Source organism: Mustela nivalis (genome assembly GCF_964662115.1).
Source record: "Mustela nivalis genome assembly, chromosome: 18".
Taxonomy (NCBI): domain Eukaryota; kingdom Metazoa; phylum Chordata; class Mammalia; order Carnivora; family Mustelidae; genus Mustela; species Mustela nivalis.
The window spans coordinates 43972394-43988440 of NC_139037.1; the positions used below are offsets into that span (position 1 = coordinate 43972394).

The following is a 16047-nucleotide window of genomic DNA, read 5'->3' on the forward strand; positions in this document are numbered from 1 at the left end:
TGACAGGATGAGATTGAGGCTCTGACGGGTATAGACTCTTGCAGAAGGTCATGCAGCCAGCAGGTGGCAGACTGGGGTCTGAATCCAGGTTTTCCTGACTCTGAAGCACATTTGTACTGGAACTCAAGACTGGTAGCTAACTGCTTGCTTGGTGTCCCCACCCGGGTGTCTCCGAGCCCCTGAAACAACATGTCAGAGAGCAGGTTCCTGCTTTTCTTCCACTGCCCCCAGAGTTTTCCTGTCTCCAGAAAGGGCAAGTCCATCACTTCATTTGTCAAGGTTAGAAGCCTTGGCATCTGCCCCACTGTTCTCCTCTCACTCCCACATCCCGTCTGATAGTACCACCTCCGGTTGACAGACTCCAGCTCCTCTTCCCCTTCCACAGCCTCCCCTAGCCTCTCCTGGCCTCCTCAGTCACCTCCTCGCTGGTCTCCCTTGCCTCCAACCTTGCTTTCCCATGGTCTGTCCTCAGTAAGGCCGATCCTATCACTGCTCTGCCCAAACCCTCTGCCCCCTCTAGATGGAACCCAGAGTGCTTTTGGTGGCCTCTGAGACTCTGTGACCTGGCTGCCTGTCAGTCTCTCTGCTCTGGGAACATAGACCTTTGCTGCTTCCTGCATGTACTAGGCAGGCATCCAGCCTCAGGGCCTTTGCACTGCCCATGCTCTCTCGCTGGAGCACTTTTCCTGATCCCCCCTGCGGCTCACTTCCTCCTCTCCTTTAGTCGCATGTCACCTTGTCAAGGAGGCCTCATTATATAAAATTGCAACCCCCCAGCTTGGCATATTCCACCCACTTACCCTGCTTTAATCTTCTCCATAGCACTTACACCATATGAAGCGTATTTATGTATTTGTTGTTTGCCGCTGTGTCCTCAGCACTGAGGTTGGAATACAGCATGCACCCAGGGAACTTGTACTGAACGCTGGCTGCATGCTGCCCTGTAGTAACAGCAGAAGCGAACGTCCACGGAGGGCTGTCACACCCTGTGCAGCGCCTTGCACAGCTCTGCACTTTTTCCTCCCCAAAGCCTGGTGAAGGAGATCCCCTTCTCATCCCTGATGAAGAGTATTCTTCCTCCCAAAATCCTGACAGCAGCTCGAGTTTCTTGAGCAGTGACCATGCCGGGCACCATGCCAGGTGACATGTTTTACCCACATCCTCTCTCTGCTACTCCATCCCACGCCCACCCCCGGCCCTTTTGGCAGCGCAGCGGCTTACAGCCCGTTGTCCCAGCCCCCCTCACAGTCTCCGTGCCCCAGAGCCCACTGAGCATCCAGGTGGCCAGGAAGCGATGATGTAAGCCATCTTCTGTGAAGGGACAAGCCCATCATACACGAGTCATGACAGCAAGTCTGCTTTGCCAAGTCCTCCAGGGGAAGGAGTCCACACCCTCCCCGACAGAGGTAGGATTCAGACATCCTTCATTCATTGAGTCAGCAAGTATTATGTGCATCTCTCTGAGCCAGGCGGCGCTGGGACAGCAGGGACTATGCTAGGCCCTGGCTGCCCTCCTGGGGCTCCCCTCTGAGGCAGAAATTGAACAAGGAATTGCAAGTGCCAAGAGGTTAAAGAAGGAGTATTGAGCATGCCAAGGGAACCCGTCTTGGGGAGAGGTCTCAAAGCCACAGGTCAAATGCAGCCCTGAGACCTATTCAGTTAATTACCAAAGCTTGACCTTGAGAAGATTTCACGTGTGGGTAGCTCTCCGGAGCCTCTGGCAACACTGCATGTTGGCACAGGGCAGTAGGCAGCTGAAGCAGGCCCACAGGTGCTCCCTTGCAGCGGGGGCACATGTATACTATTTGACCACAGGCCCATCAGGGAGATGGGCTTCATCAGTGAGAATTGCTTCTCATTTATCCTACCCACCAAGTTCCCCAGCTTGTGAGCCTCAGGGAGGTCCCTGAGGAAATAACTTTTAAACTGAGACAAAAGTAAGAAGTTGGAATCATCCTGGTGCAGAGTGAGGGGGAAAGGAGCAAAGGGGCAGCGGGGAATGCAGCATGGAGGCTAATAGCAAAAGTTAAAAAAGTCAAGTCTGCACAGGTTTTACATCTGTAAGATAAGCAAATCAGTTGTACCTGCCTCACCAGTGAGAATTTGGAGAAATTAGGCCTATGAAGGGCTTAGTCAGAGCCTGGCACACAGAGATCAGTCCCCAGGAAAATTAACTTTAAAGGGGAACTGGGGCAGTGTGGCCGCATGGCATGGCACAGGGTCCTATGAACCTATACGTGTTTGGTCTCCTGTGTTTGGCTCCCTGTGCCAGGGGGCCTTTCTGGAATCTTGGAAACATCAGGAGTGCTTCTGTTCTTCAGTTGGGTGTTCCTTAGGTTCATTAGAAAAGAAAAAGGGATGGAAGTTGCAGGACCACAGAGACTCCTGACCAGCTCTCCCTTCCCTATCCAGAATGGTCCAGAGCAGCTATAGTTGGGGTTACAGACTGGGCTGCTGAGAGAAAGACTGAGAGATCCGGGAGCTGCGACAAGGTGGAGTTTATTTTTTTCAGTTAATGCTCAGGCTGGTCACGGTGGCAGGGACAGCTCTGTCCCCTTCGTCTTGTGGCACCTCGTTTTCCTTCCGTATTGCTTGGTACCACTCTATAGGGACGTCCCTGTGGGCAGGAAGGAGGAAGGCGTGAGTGGAGGGCAGGCAGTTTTATTTGGAAGAAAACGAAGTAGAAGCGCCTTCATGTCTGTCCTCTTGGCCCCAGCCAAGTCACGTATCCAAAGCCAGCTGTGACAGAAACAGAAATGCAGGCCTCCTCTGGGTGGCCACGTGCCCATCCAAGTCTGTTGTGCTGTGGGAGGTCTTGTCACCAAAAGCAGGAAGGGAAGAAGGGAGGCTGGATGGCAGCTGTCAGGCCCGCAGCAGCCTCCAGGGAGGTTGGGCCCTCCCCATCCCAGCCCCAGGGATGGTGTGGCCTCATTGGTCACCGGCGCAGACACACGGGACATTTCTCTGTCACCCGCAGCCAGATTCTTTGGCCACAAGGGTTACCACTTCATGGGGGAGAATGGGGACTCCCAAAGCAGAGTGGGTTAGGACAGAGCCAGTCACAAGTTTCTCATTCAGTGCACTAAACACTAGACTTTCCTTTCCAACCAGTTTAAACTTTCTAATTCTGGACAACGTCAAACAGCCATAAAGGAGGACTCAACCTAGCAAACCCCCAGGCCATCACCAGTCCCCTCGGCTGTCAGCCAGCCCATGGCCACTCTCGTTTCTTCCTTCCCTGTTTTCCTTTCCCCTGATGATTTTGAAACAAATCTAGGACATCCTATCGTTTCATCTGTACATGTGTCAGTATTTCTCTCAAACATATGGACTATTCAGAAAACAACTGTTTTGTCATTACCATCCATCGAACAGTCACAGTAACTCTTCAGTGTCCCATGAACAAGTTGGGCTGGGAAATCATTTGCTGGATCTCGATCCAGAATTGTGGAGGACAGGCTAGGAAAGGATACAGTCTCCCAGCCCATCCCAGGGATGAAGGATAAGTACTCTTCTGGGGTGCAGTGCTGGGTCCCTCACGTGTGCCCCACACTGTGCAGACTGTCGCCTTCTAAATCAGACGAGGTTATAGCCACAGGTGAGTGCTTCCCCATCCACATTCTCATTTCCGGCCGCCCACTCTCAGCAATGTGGCTGATTTGGGTTGCAAGGAATACATGTGCATAAATGGAGGCATGAGTGTGTAGAGTGGTTTGGGACCTAAAATGTCCTCTCGGGGCATAGTGGTCAGAGAAGGGTGAAAGCCCCCGCTGCAATGGGTCCATCGTCAACAGCATTTCCAACCACGGAATGGCTTCCCACTGGTAACTGGAACTGTTACACGTTCTCTTTTCTTAATGCAGTTTCCAGAGAGTGTATACCAATCTTGATGTGACTTGTTTAGGAGCCATAGCTATGGCTTGTTAAGTTAATCCTTTTCTCCCAAGAAGAGAAGGGGATTCTGAAGGACACGCTGAGGGACCAGCATTCTCCTTGACGGGTCCTCTTACCTATAGTTATACGTGGTCGTGGCGACAGTCACACACACAGGAAGCAGGGAGTGAATCAGAGGCGAGGCCTGGTATGGTCTGGTCAGCTCCAGGTTGGAGGATGGTCTGAGGAGGAGCCTGGGCAAGGGGTTTTTCTTTTAAAAATGGCACCATGAAGTAAAGAGTGAGGCGCGAGCCCCCATCCAGAGAAGATCCCAGAATCTCTGGTCCGCTGCTTGCCCCGCCTACTTTGGTCAGAGTCAGTGGGTCAGGATGAAATACTAGCAGCTTAAAACAACAAAGATTTGTCTGTTGCTCACACTCCGTGTCCAGCTTAAGTTTGGTGGGGGTCTCTGCTCCACATTGTTCTCATTCTGGGCCCCCAACTGAACACAGACAGCCACTCTTTGGAACAATCCCAATAATCATGGCAGAGGGGAAAGGCCCACAGAGGGTCTCACGCCGGCAGTGAAATGCCCCAGCCTGGATGACATGGCGGTTCCACTAACAACTCATTGACCAAAACAAGTCCCAGAGCCCACGCCCCACAAGGGGGCCAAGAAGTATAATCCCACTGTAGCTAGCCCACCAAAGGCTAGGGGCATTTGGAGAACAGGGCTCATGACTGCCATGGTCTCCGCCGCTAAGAAGCCACGTGGTTGCCTATCCACGTGTCTTCGGAAGTCAAGAGCCCAGGCTGGGACTGAGTGGGTGTTTGTGCTCCTATATCCTGGCATCACCTGGGAGGTCAGGGTCTTTGGCCCTCAAGGGGGAACCTCTCTGTGGAGGGGTCGTCCAGAGCTGGCCCCCAACAGCTTCGGAGGCTAGATCCTGCCTGTTGCCTACAGGTCATGACCAATGGCTGGGAGACGGTGGACATGACCCTGCGGCGGAACGGGCTCGGGCAGCTGGGCTTCCATGTGAAGTACGACGGGACGGTGGCCGAGGTGGAGGACTATGGGTTTGCCTGGCAGGCCGGCCTCCGGCAAGGCAGTCGACTGGTGGAGATCTGCAAGGTGGCCGTGGTCACACTGACCCATGATCAGATGATCGACCTCCTGCGTACCTCTGTCACTGTCAAAGTGGTCATCATCCCCCCTTTCGACGACGGCACGCCCCGGAGGTAAGGACATCTGCCTTGCAAGGTGAGAGCCAGGTGGTGGGATGGCAGCTTCCGGAGTGCTGGCCCCCGAGGCCCTTTCTCAGCAGGAAAACTGGTGATGCCAAATGCCACTTACGGTTGAAGCTCTTCAAACGCCACTGTCCCCATTCCATGTCCACAACAGCCCCATGAGGTGGACACCCTCATCAGTCCCATTTTCTAGGTGATGCGCACAGCATTCAAAGTAGCTTGCCCCGAGTACACACTGCGCTTGGTCCACTGCTTCAGCACAAGGTGCGAGTGCCCTTCAAAGTGCTGGGGAGACCACAGGGACCAAAGGGAGCAAGCATCTGCTTCCTTGGAGTTTGTGTTCTAGAGGCAGAGACAGGCGGTAATTATATAGATACAATGCAGGACCAAGCAGTAATGAGGTTTAAGATTAAAGCAGGCTGTATAAAGGGCCTGCAGCGTGTTGGGAGAGCTGCTCACGGATCAGGCAAGGCTCCCGGACAAAGGCAGCCACGTGGTCTTGTTGGGCTAGGGGCTCCCCAGCAAAGTCTGCATAGAGTCTCGGATGTGTGAGTGTGTGTGGCTCATCCGTCCGTGCAGCACGGAGACCAGGGTGGCTGGGAACAGGTGAGAGGTGGGGCAGCCTTCCAGGGGCGCTTATGGGCATGGGGACAAACTTGGGTTTTATTCCACACGTAGTGGGAAGACAACAAAGAGTTTGTCTTGTTTTTTTAATGGAACACTTCAAACATACCAAAGTGTACTGAGCCCTTTTTCAACACTTACCAACACTGGGCCTGTTGTTTTGTTATTTTTCAAGTTCTGTACCTCCCCTCCCCTTGGATTATTTGAAGCAGTCCCAGTGATTAGACCGTATCTCTGCCCAATAAGAACCTCTAAAAAATTAGGACTATACTTAAAATTTTTACCAGTAACTCAGGATCACGTATCCATCAGTATTTACCTTTCTGTTGTATTAGAGGGATCTTTTATAGAAAGAATCGTTTTGTTAATCAGGCTACTCCTGTTGTATTTGGTTGATGGGTCTCTTCAGGCTCTTTTAATCTACAAGCTTCCCTTTCCTGCTTTTTTTCCCTCCTTGGAATTTATTTTGGGAAGAAACCCCGGCTACCTGTTCTCTGGAGTTTCTCACTTCCTGCATTTAGCTGCTTGCATCCCCCCCTGGTGTCCCTTACCCTGTTTGTCTAGCACATGGATTTCCTGTGCACTGGAGTTTGATGTAGAAACTTGATCCAAATCTGGTGAGATTTCTTTTGGTAACAACACTTCTCAGGTGTGTGTCTTTTGCAAGGCACCACGTGTCTGGTTGTCCTGCGTGAGTGGCCCTGCGGGCAGAGGGTTCAGATGGTGGCGCCTGACCTGTCATCATACACTGTCCCCCTCAACAGCCATGTGTCATTATTGCCTCTATCAGCTATTTCATTGTGGGTCACAGAGTAACAAGTACTGGTCTCAATTCCGTCATTCCTTCTTCATTTATTGGCTGAAATCTTTCGGTAACTATTTGGTTACTCTGGGGTAGAATTTATCAGATAGGGAAGGCAGGGTAAATGCTGCTTTTATATCGGTGAGTTGGTGCCCTAGCGATCTCCAGCTGTGGCCAGAGACAGAGAGAATCACTACATCCCAAGCACTGAGCACACAGCTGCACAGAGGACAGTCAGGCCTTGGCCCTCGGGGAGCTACTAAAGTGGATCAGGGGAAGCAAACAGCAAGCAAGGGAATGAGGTGATTTCATATAGCAAAAGCGAGAGGCAACTGAGTGTCATGGGAACACAGACTCTGCAGTGACATTACCTAGGGTTGACTCTCAGCTCTTCCTCATTGTGAACCGTGGCCCTGGGCCAGTGGCCTCATACCTCGTGTCTCAGTTTCTTCATCTGTAAAATGAGGGAGGTAACAGATCCTTTCCCCAAAGATGGTGGTGAGTTTGGAGAAAAGCTTTGTAAATAAAGCTCATAGACCAGCACTTGGCCTGTAGGGGGCGCTCTAGAGACACCAGCTGGGAGCTACTGGGTGTGAGGAAAGTAAAGAGCACGGCCTGACTTTGGAGGGTGAGGAGGAGCCAGAAGAAGGGCCTTGCAGGGACCTAGTGGCCATCACAAAAGTAAGGACAGAGGCCCTGGGCTTGTTGCCAGGCGGCCAAGAGGGTCTGGAGCAGAGTGAGCTAAGAGGAAGGCTGACATGAGGTGACATGTGAGCCCCTCAAGGCTGGTGTGACCCTCACTTTACAGATGAAACACCGAGGCCCTGAGGGACCCATCAGTTGTGCAGAGTTGTACAGCTCCTAAGCAGCAGACAGACCTCAGTCCAGCTTCCCAGCTGCATCAGAAAGTCGGCGAGAGCTGTGCGCATGCACGGCTGTGCTTTCTCCACCCGCCGCTTCCTGCTTGCTCTGGACTTGGTCGGGGGCAGCTCTGAGCATGCCTCAGCCCTGCCCCAGGGGCTCAGCCTGCCCTCACCCCCCTCCCCAGTCTACCCTTGGGACTCCAGTCAAGCCCCCCGCGTCCGGGTCTCTCAGCCCTCTTATGGCGCCAGGGCCCAGCCACACCCGCTCCAGGCTTTGCAGGGGCAAGTCCAGCCAAAGCAACTCCACAGGCCAGCTCCCCAGCAGATCCCCCCACACTGTGCCTTGTTCTGCACACACCCTCACACCCACGCGTGTGCACACGATAAGCCAGCCCACCTGTCCAACAACTCTGCACCGGAGGCCACAAAGACATCCCTGGATCTGCAGGTAGGGACCAACAGAAGCAAAAGTAAAAGTCTGCAGGCTCCCTTCTCTGGCTTTGGGGAGACCAGGCCAGAGAGGGTGTCACTAGACACAGGAGCCCAGTTCCCTTCCCTCATTCGGAAAGAAGCTATCATCCTACCCCCCTTGGCAGGACAGCCACAGAAACAGGAACTCCTATTTTCAGGGGCAGATGCGGGTTGGGACTTGCATGGTTTTTGTTGTTCTTGAAATGCAGAGGGGTCTGGCTGACCTCATTTGCAGAGCTGGTCGCCCTAGCTCTGGGGTCTCTCCCAGCCTCTTGCTGCAGCCGTGGCCTCCTGGGTGGAATGTCAAAACAAGCCCTGAGCGGGGACACACAGGGATGGGCAGAGATTCTCTCGCTGCCGCCAGCAGGGCTCTATATGGTGTACACCTGGACCCCACACTCCTCAGACACCGAATGGTAGAGTGGCTCATCCACACACTCCCAGGCCATCGGACAGGGCTTCTCAAGTGAGTACTGCACCACTGGCCATAGCTGAACTGGGAGAACGTCCCCCAGCCTGATAAGATGGTCATCGAGACGTCGGCCACTTACAACAGGCCGGGAGGAATGCTCTCGTCTCACTTTCTCTGCCACTTCCTGATGGAGAAGGCCTCTGGGATGTTGCTTCTTCATTTGGACTCTGGAGCTCTGGTCAAGGGGGTTGGAAATTCCTCCCTGAAAAGGGATATTGAAGCCCCACAGGTGAGGGAGCAGGAGGGGTAAGAAAGGAGGCGGTGAGGAGAAGAGGGCCTGGGCTCAGGGGCATCCTCTCTCAGACACCTCCTGCACATGGCTGAGGCCGGAGGGTGCTGTCTGCTGTGGCATTGCTGCCAAGAGTAGAAGCAATCTAAGTATCCAGCCACACTGAGTATTCAGGACCCACTGGCTGAGTAAATCCCAGGTCATCGTGTGATGGGATAGTACTGGATTGTTTAAAGGAAGTAAATTGAATTTGTATTGAGAGGGCCTGGTAAGTAATACTGTTAGTTGGGGGACCCGAGGGGGAAGCAGGATGGCTTTTTGTTTCTGTTTTAAATAATATTTGCATAGAAATACCTGCCTAGGATACTTCTCAAAGAACATATAAGAAACTGGAAGCTGTGGTGGGTTCTGGGAGGTGAAACTGGGAGACGGGGAGGCCCTTTTTGTCCCACTTTCACCAGCTTTGTCTTGTGTCAAAATCATCACTAGCAGCTTGGTAAAAATGCAGATTCCCAGGTCCCCAGGCCAAGGAGGACTCCGAATCCTGTGGTGAGACCCGGTGTCTGCATTCCTCTGCTGTAGTTTGGGTGCTGCTGGTTCTCAGACCAATAAGGAAAGATTTGTTCCGGAGCCCCCAGCAAGATGTGGTTGGACTTCAGAAGGTGGAAGGGAGACTAGGCCTCTGAGCATGTGGGAACAGCAGGTAGACTGGCCACAGAATCAGCTGGAGAAGGTGGCAGTGCCAAGTCCCCTTTGTTAAGCACCTGGCGGGCACCAGACTTTGTCCTAGTGCCCTAGAACACCTGCAGCCACCACTGTCTTACAGATGAGGAAACAGCTTCCGGAAAGAAATCCTTCACCCAGGGCCATGCAGACTGAGTCTGAATTGGCCATCGGGCCCAGAAACCCTGGCTCCCCACCACCCGATGCTGCCTTCAAAGTGCCTGGATAATACTTCCCTCTTGGAGATCATGCGCAAGGGCTCCTGGCCAAAGGCCATATTGTCAGTAACTGGGAGAGAAGTCCGGCACCCAGGAAATCTCACTGGCTCCCAAACCAGTCTTCAGTGGCCCATGTGGATAGTGATTAAAGTTGTGGCCTTTGGAGTCAACTTACTGTATTTAAGTCCCGTTTCCCCCTCTTACTGGCTGTGTGACCTTGGACAGGTTACTTAGGTTCTCTGTGTCTCGGTTTACTTCTCTTGGAAGTGCTGTTGTCAGCAGTCAGGATTCTGGCTCCCAACAACAGAACCAGCTCAAGCTTGGTGAAGCAAAAGACAGACTTCCCTGGCTTCTGTTCCTGACAGACAAGGAGACAGAGCGATATTTAGACTGGGCCCGATGCAGGGACCTGGATGCCCTCACTGGGAATCTTCATCACCTGTTTCCTTTTCCTAGCTTGCTCTCATTCTCGTGGGACAAAGGTGACCCACCCTTCTTCCCAGTTTCAGCATAGGACTCCCCAGCACAGCAGCTCCAGTGAACTCCACATCTTCCCCCATTAGTTCCAGGAACAGTTCCAGAGTTGATGCCATCTCCACTTGGCCGCACATGGGGCATGTGACAGTCCTGTGCCGATCCTTGTGCACAGGGGAGGGGGAGGAGAGGTTTCTGATCAGCCAGGCCTGGGTGACATTCTCACACCTGGAGCCAAAAGTGGAGTCTGCCCCACAGAACACACAGACCTGTTCCCAGATGTAGGAGCTGAGCCAGCCGGAGTCGCAGGGCTATGATGGTCCCCTCATCCACTTAAGTCTGGGTTCTGCTGGACATTTGTACTGTTGTCATTCCTCCTGTGGTACCTGGTGAGGCGTCGGCACCTACCAACCCAGAAAGATTGCCAGAAGGAGCTCTGACCCTAATGGTGCAGAGGAGCACAACATGTTGGGCCAGAAGCCCCAGCACCTCCTCGAGTCGCCTTCTGGAGACTCCTCAGCAGCCATGTCCTGAGCCCCCAGCCACCAAATCCACTGCAACTTTTGCCAGTCCTGAAAGTTCCCTGGGCTCCAGAGGACCCAGGAGAGCCACAGAGGCTCAGCTCGCTGAGGGCATGAGTGCTTCCAGGCTGAGGGCCCCCAGCTCTGCTCTGACATCTGCTAGGACATGGATTTTGGGAGCCTGGGGCACGCCCCCTGGGCTCAGAGCCCCCTCCTGTGCTGCACTGGACGAGGGGTGGAGAATTCGGGGCCGTGGATCGCCCAGCCTCAAGCCAGCAACACCATGGCCTGTGTGCCAGCCTGGTCTGGGGGGAGTCACAGGCCCTTCTGCATCTATTTCAAGGTTCCAGATTTCGTGGCTTTTTTTTTTTTTTTAAACCACCCTGCAAAGTAGGTCACCTGCTCCTCTTCCAGCCGCCTTTGAGCTTCTTTGGAACAAGGCAGATACTATCCTTTGATTCTGAGGGCATCTGCCTTTCTGGTCCCCAGTACCGCCGCAGGGGGGCTGGGTGGAGGGGGAGGCTGAGCCATTCCATGGAGGACACTGGTCCACTTGAGGCCTGGGTCAGGGAGAAGGGAGAGGAAGGAAGACGAAGGGAGAGCAAGGAGCAAAAAGGAGGTGAGGGAGAGAGGGCAAAGCGGTCAGAGCCTCTAGGGTGGGCCCTGTCCTGGCTGACTTCCTGAGCTGCGAAGTTTCAGACCAGTTTAAAGGGTACCTACTTGGCCTTTAAAATAGGCCCTCATGGTTCAGATTTAGGCAGGAAACCCAGCCCAGAGTGACCAGGCAGCAGTCTCTCCTGGGCAGCAGGCATGTGTGCTGGGGAGCCAGGGCCCTTCTGAGTAACGAAGTTTTTCTTCCCAGGGGGTGGCTGGAGACTTATGACATGAATACCTCGGAGCCCAAGACAGAGCCGGAGAGCTTGCCCCCCGGAGGCCGGCCCCCCTACCGCAGCAACGCTCCTTGGCAGTGGAGCGGGCCGGCCTCCCACAACTCGCTCCCAGCCTCCAAGTGGGCCAGCCCCAGCGCTCCTGGCCACGCCCAGTCCCTGAGCCGGCCCCCGAAGCAGACCCCCATGGTCCCCTTCCGGGAGCCCCAGCCCCTGCACAGCAAGAGGTAAGGACTGATGAGGGGGCCACCCCGTGTCCTCCTGTCTGCATCCCGCTTTTGTCCTATTCTCCCTCCTCCCTCTTTTGTCCAGTCTCTTTCTCCTCCCCTCCTCCTCCTTATGCTTCCCTCCCTCCCTTCTTTCTGTTGTTTCCTTTCTTTTTTTTTTAATTATGTCAGTTGCCATACAGTACATCATTAGTTTTTGATATATTGTTCCGTGGTTCATTGTTTGCGAATAACCCCCAGTGCTCCATGCAATCCATGCCCTCCTTAATGCCCAATCACCGGGCTTACCTATCCCCTACCTCGCTCCCTTCCAAAACCCTCAATTTGTTTCCTGTGAAGTTTTCCTTTTGGGCCTCTTCTATGAGGCCCCAGTGCTGGGGAGCTCGGTGTCTGAGGCAGGAAAGCCACCATACTACGTGTGATGGAAACTATGTATTGCTTGAAAGCTCAAGGGCCGGATAAGCACCAACTCCAGGGTAGTGATCACTTCCGGGGGAAGGCAGGGAAAGGGGAAAGCCCACAGGCAGGCGTGTAGGGGTGCTGCCATTCTAGTTCATGGGTTAGGGGGTAGCTTTGGGAGTTTGTTTTATTAGAATGGTGCATACCTTACAGACAAATCATCCTGTAGGTGGTATATATTTTAAAGTAAAGAAAAATTGCTGAATGAAGGAATCCCAACTTGTAGAGGTGCCTTCTTGCTTCCATGGCCCCTGTTGGGCCTCTGTCAGGGCCCCAGAAGCTGAGGGGCAGGCACAGCCGTAATGGGAGAGGGAGGGCAAGGACTGTCCCCGCTCCCGGGCCCCACCCTTTGCTCGCCACAGCTCTCCCTGCATCCTGATGGGTGCATGGCCGATGAAGCAAATGGGATGTGGTTGGGCCAAGTCTGTCTTCCATCCTCTGAGGCTACTGGTATCCTTAACTCATCCTTCCCTCTGCCCTCCCTTCTTTTTCTGTTGCAGGCCTGTCAGCTTCCCAGAAACCCCTTACACAGCATCACCAGCAGGGGCCGACAAAGCCCCTCCCTATCGGCAGCCTTCTGGGAGCTTCTCCACCCCCGGCTCGGCCACCTACACGAGATACAAGCCATCCCCAGAAAGGTCAGAGTCTCTTCGCTCTTAACAAATTAAGGAATCTCTGAGAGCTGGGGATCCTTCTTCCCCAGGAAATCCACACACCCTGCAAGTTTATTTGCCATTTGATGGGGTTTCTGGATCCCTGAAGGTCATCAGAGGACCTCCAGGAGGATTGGCTATTTTTTTTGTTGAGATTTAGGGCCAAGCTGCCCTGGGCACGACTCACCGCTGGCTTTTCTCTTAGCAGGATTTCTGCTGGCATGCTCTTGACCTGTATCACTTGCTTAAGCAAGACCATTTGCCTTCTGGCATGGCCACTCAGAGATCTCTCCATCTCCCTAGTCCATGGCTCCGTAGTGCCGTGTGCCCTTGGTCCTCCAGGATCCTTGTCTCTGTCGGGGCAGCCCCACCATCCCCCGTCCCCAGGCGAGGACTTCCTGGGCTTCCTCCTGGATGTCTCCCTTCCTCCTCCCCGCTACTGCAAACCATTCATTTGGCCTCCTGAGCAGCTAGCTCTGCCCGCTACCCCCCAGTGCCCCACCCTGGCCACCTCCCTGAGCCCCCAGCCTCCGTGCCACATCCTATGGCCCACTCTCCACTCAGCAGCCAGGAGGATCTTTCTATATGTGGCTATGTCTGTCTCCTGCTTCAGACCCTCCCACGTGTCCCACAGCCCTCAGGACACAGCCTCAGCACCTCCGTGAGGCCTGCCTCTCCAGCCTCACTGGTCGCTTTCACTTCCCTGGGGAGGCTGTCTGAATTTCAGAGCCCGCCTCCGTGTTCTCCCTCTGCCTACAGTTTCTTCACACTCTTCACCCCACACTCCCCCGTCCTGCCAGCTTGAGCACTGATGCTCCTCCTCTGGGAAGCCTTCCCCGAACCTCCCCCGGCATAGATGAAGGGCCGCCACTGTGTCCCTCAGTTCCCTGTGTGTTTGTGGACAGTGGCCTTGAGCACTCTCCATGCCGTCAGCCAGGTCAAGAGTGTGTGTGCTCGTATGTGTGCACTCGTCTTCAAGCTCTGGGACCTTCCCAGTGCGTCTTTGTGTGACCCTCATGCAGCACAGAGGCTGACCCTGGTAGGTCCTTGGTATCTATTTGATGAAAGGATGGGTGAGTGCAGGAGTTGGGCTAAATGAAACCTCCTGCTGTTAGAGCAGGGATCCGTTCACTGATCTCCAGTGTGCCTCAGGATCACCCCGAAGGGGACCTGGAAACAAGCATTTGCTGGGACCTTCCCCCCACCTCAAGGCTCCAGCTTGGTAGGTCTGGAGTGTAGAACGTGCAAGGCTGACGCTGCCGGTCCAGGGAACACATGGCAAGAGCCACTGAGCTAAACCATTATCAGATCTCAGCCTCCACTGTCAAATCGGGGAAAACAGACTTCCTCTTCCAGCTCCTGGCCACCACCATTCAGCCTTCATTCAGCAGGGAGTCTCAGGCACTGTTTGAGGTACTCACTCGCTGGGGGCTCCTGTGGGCAGTGCCACTGGCTGCGGTGAAGGGAGCGCCCTGGAAATCGTGCGCACCCCAACGAGAGCACTGGTAGACTAAGTCCCTAGAAGAGGGAGCCCAGCCCAGCCCCAGAGGTCTGTCTAGCCTGGCTGCCTGGAGGAGGCAGTGTTTGAACAGGGCTTTGAGAGGTCCCCAGGAGTTTGCCACAGAAAGGAGGGAGAAAGACCTTCTGGACAGAGCAGAGGCCACAGGCAGGAGTAAGCGGAATGGTGTGGAATGCAGGAGGAATGGAGAGGAGTTTGGTGTGTGGAGGCCCCTGGGTGGCAGCAGCGGCCGAGACTGGAAATGGCAGCCAGTACCCAGTGATTAGCCAAGAACAGAGGTGGTAGGATTGATGTTACTGATAAATCCAGGGGGCATTTATTTTTTTCAAAGTCTTGGTGTCCCTTCCCTTTATTATTAATTTTTTAACTTTCTGAAATAATTGTAGGTTCACAGGAAGTTGCAAAGAAACGTGCCGGGAGCTCCACGAATCCCTCACCCAGCCTCCCCCATGCAAATAGCAAAGCAAGACATTGACATTGGTACAGTCCATAGAGCTTATTCAGAATTCACCAGTTGCACATGGACACGTGTGTGTGGTGAGTGTGTGTGGCTCTGTGTGGTTTTGTCACATGTGTGCTGCTGTGTACCCACCACCACAATTTGTACACTGTACCCTTCCCGCAGAGCTCCCTTCCCGCTACCCCTTTAGAGCCACACCATTCTCATTCTCTCCCCCCTATTTAATCTCTGGCAACCCTTAATCTGCTCTGCATCTCTAACTCTTGCTATTTTATAACTGTTATATAAAAGGAATCACACAGTATACATCCTTTGGGGATTCTTTTTCACCCAGCATAATTTCCTCAAGATTCATTCAAACCCTTGTGTGTATCAGCAGTCAGTTCCTTACTGCTGAACTGGATTCCATGGTCTGGAACTAGCCCAGTACGGATAACCAACCATTCACCCTTCAGAGGATATTTGAGTGGTTTCTGGGCTTGGACACATTACAAACATGCACCTTCTGAACATGCATGAAAATAAATTTTGCTTTCCCTGGAACAAATGCCCAAGAATACAATTGCCTGCCAAGATATGGAAACAGCCTAAACTTTCATTGACCGATGAATGGCTAAAGAAGATGTGATATATATACAAGCCATGGAATGTTATCCAGCCATAAAGAAAGGAAGTCCTTCCTATGGATGAATCTGGAGGTTATTACGCTTAAGTGAAAGATATCAGACAGAATAGGACAAATACTGGAATGGTGTCCCTTATACAGAGAATCCCAAAAAAAGTTGTTGAACTCCTAGAAAAGACAGAGTAGTGTGGTGGTTGGCTGGGGTGGGGGAAGTAGGGAGATTTGGGCCAGAGGGGACAAAGTTGCGGTTACGAGATGAGTAAGTTCAGAAGATCTAACATACGTATAGGCATGGTGCCTCAAATTAATAATTCTTCACCAGGCATTTGAAAACTGCCAAGAGTAATCTTCAGCATTGTCCCCCAAGACTAGATGACTCTGTTCCAGGAGAGATGGGCTCATTAACCTGATTGTGGTTATTGCTTTGCACTGTGTATGTCCATGTATCACTGGTTTTCACTAGTTATTCTATTAGCCATGTAAGGAGGTCTCGTCGTGTTAATTTGCATTTCTCTAAAGGCTGATGGTGTCCAGCATCTTTCCATGTGCTTATGTGCCAACTGTGTTCTCTCTCTTTTTTTTTTTTAAAGATATTATTTATTTATTTGACAGATAGAGATCACACGCAGGCAGAGAGGCAGGCAGAGCTTGGAGGTGGTCTGGCTGGAAGTGGGGCGGTGGGGTCTGCATACTCATTTC

At 53.1% G+C, this 16047-nt stretch overlaps 1 protein-coding gene across 4 annotated transcripts in view; it reads left to right on the top strand.

Annotated features, from left to right (window-relative positions):
* The window catches only part of SIPA1L3 (signal induced proliferation associated 1 like 3), a 234043-nt gene that overhangs the window by 163051 nt on the left and 54945 nt on the right, over nucleotides 1–16047 (top strand). For all 4 annotated transcript variants that reach the window (XM_082709071.1, XM_082709072.1, XM_082709074.1 and 1 more), the window contains 3 exons: nucleotides 4838–5112; nucleotides 11381–11632; nucleotides 12592–12729. In XM_082709071.1, the coding sequence (XP_082565197.1) occupies nucleotides 4838–5112; nucleotides 11381–11632; nucleotides 12592–12729 (665 nt within the window). The remainder of the gene's footprint in view (nucleotides 1–4837; nucleotides 5113–11380; nucleotides 11633–12591; nucleotides 12730–16047) is intronic.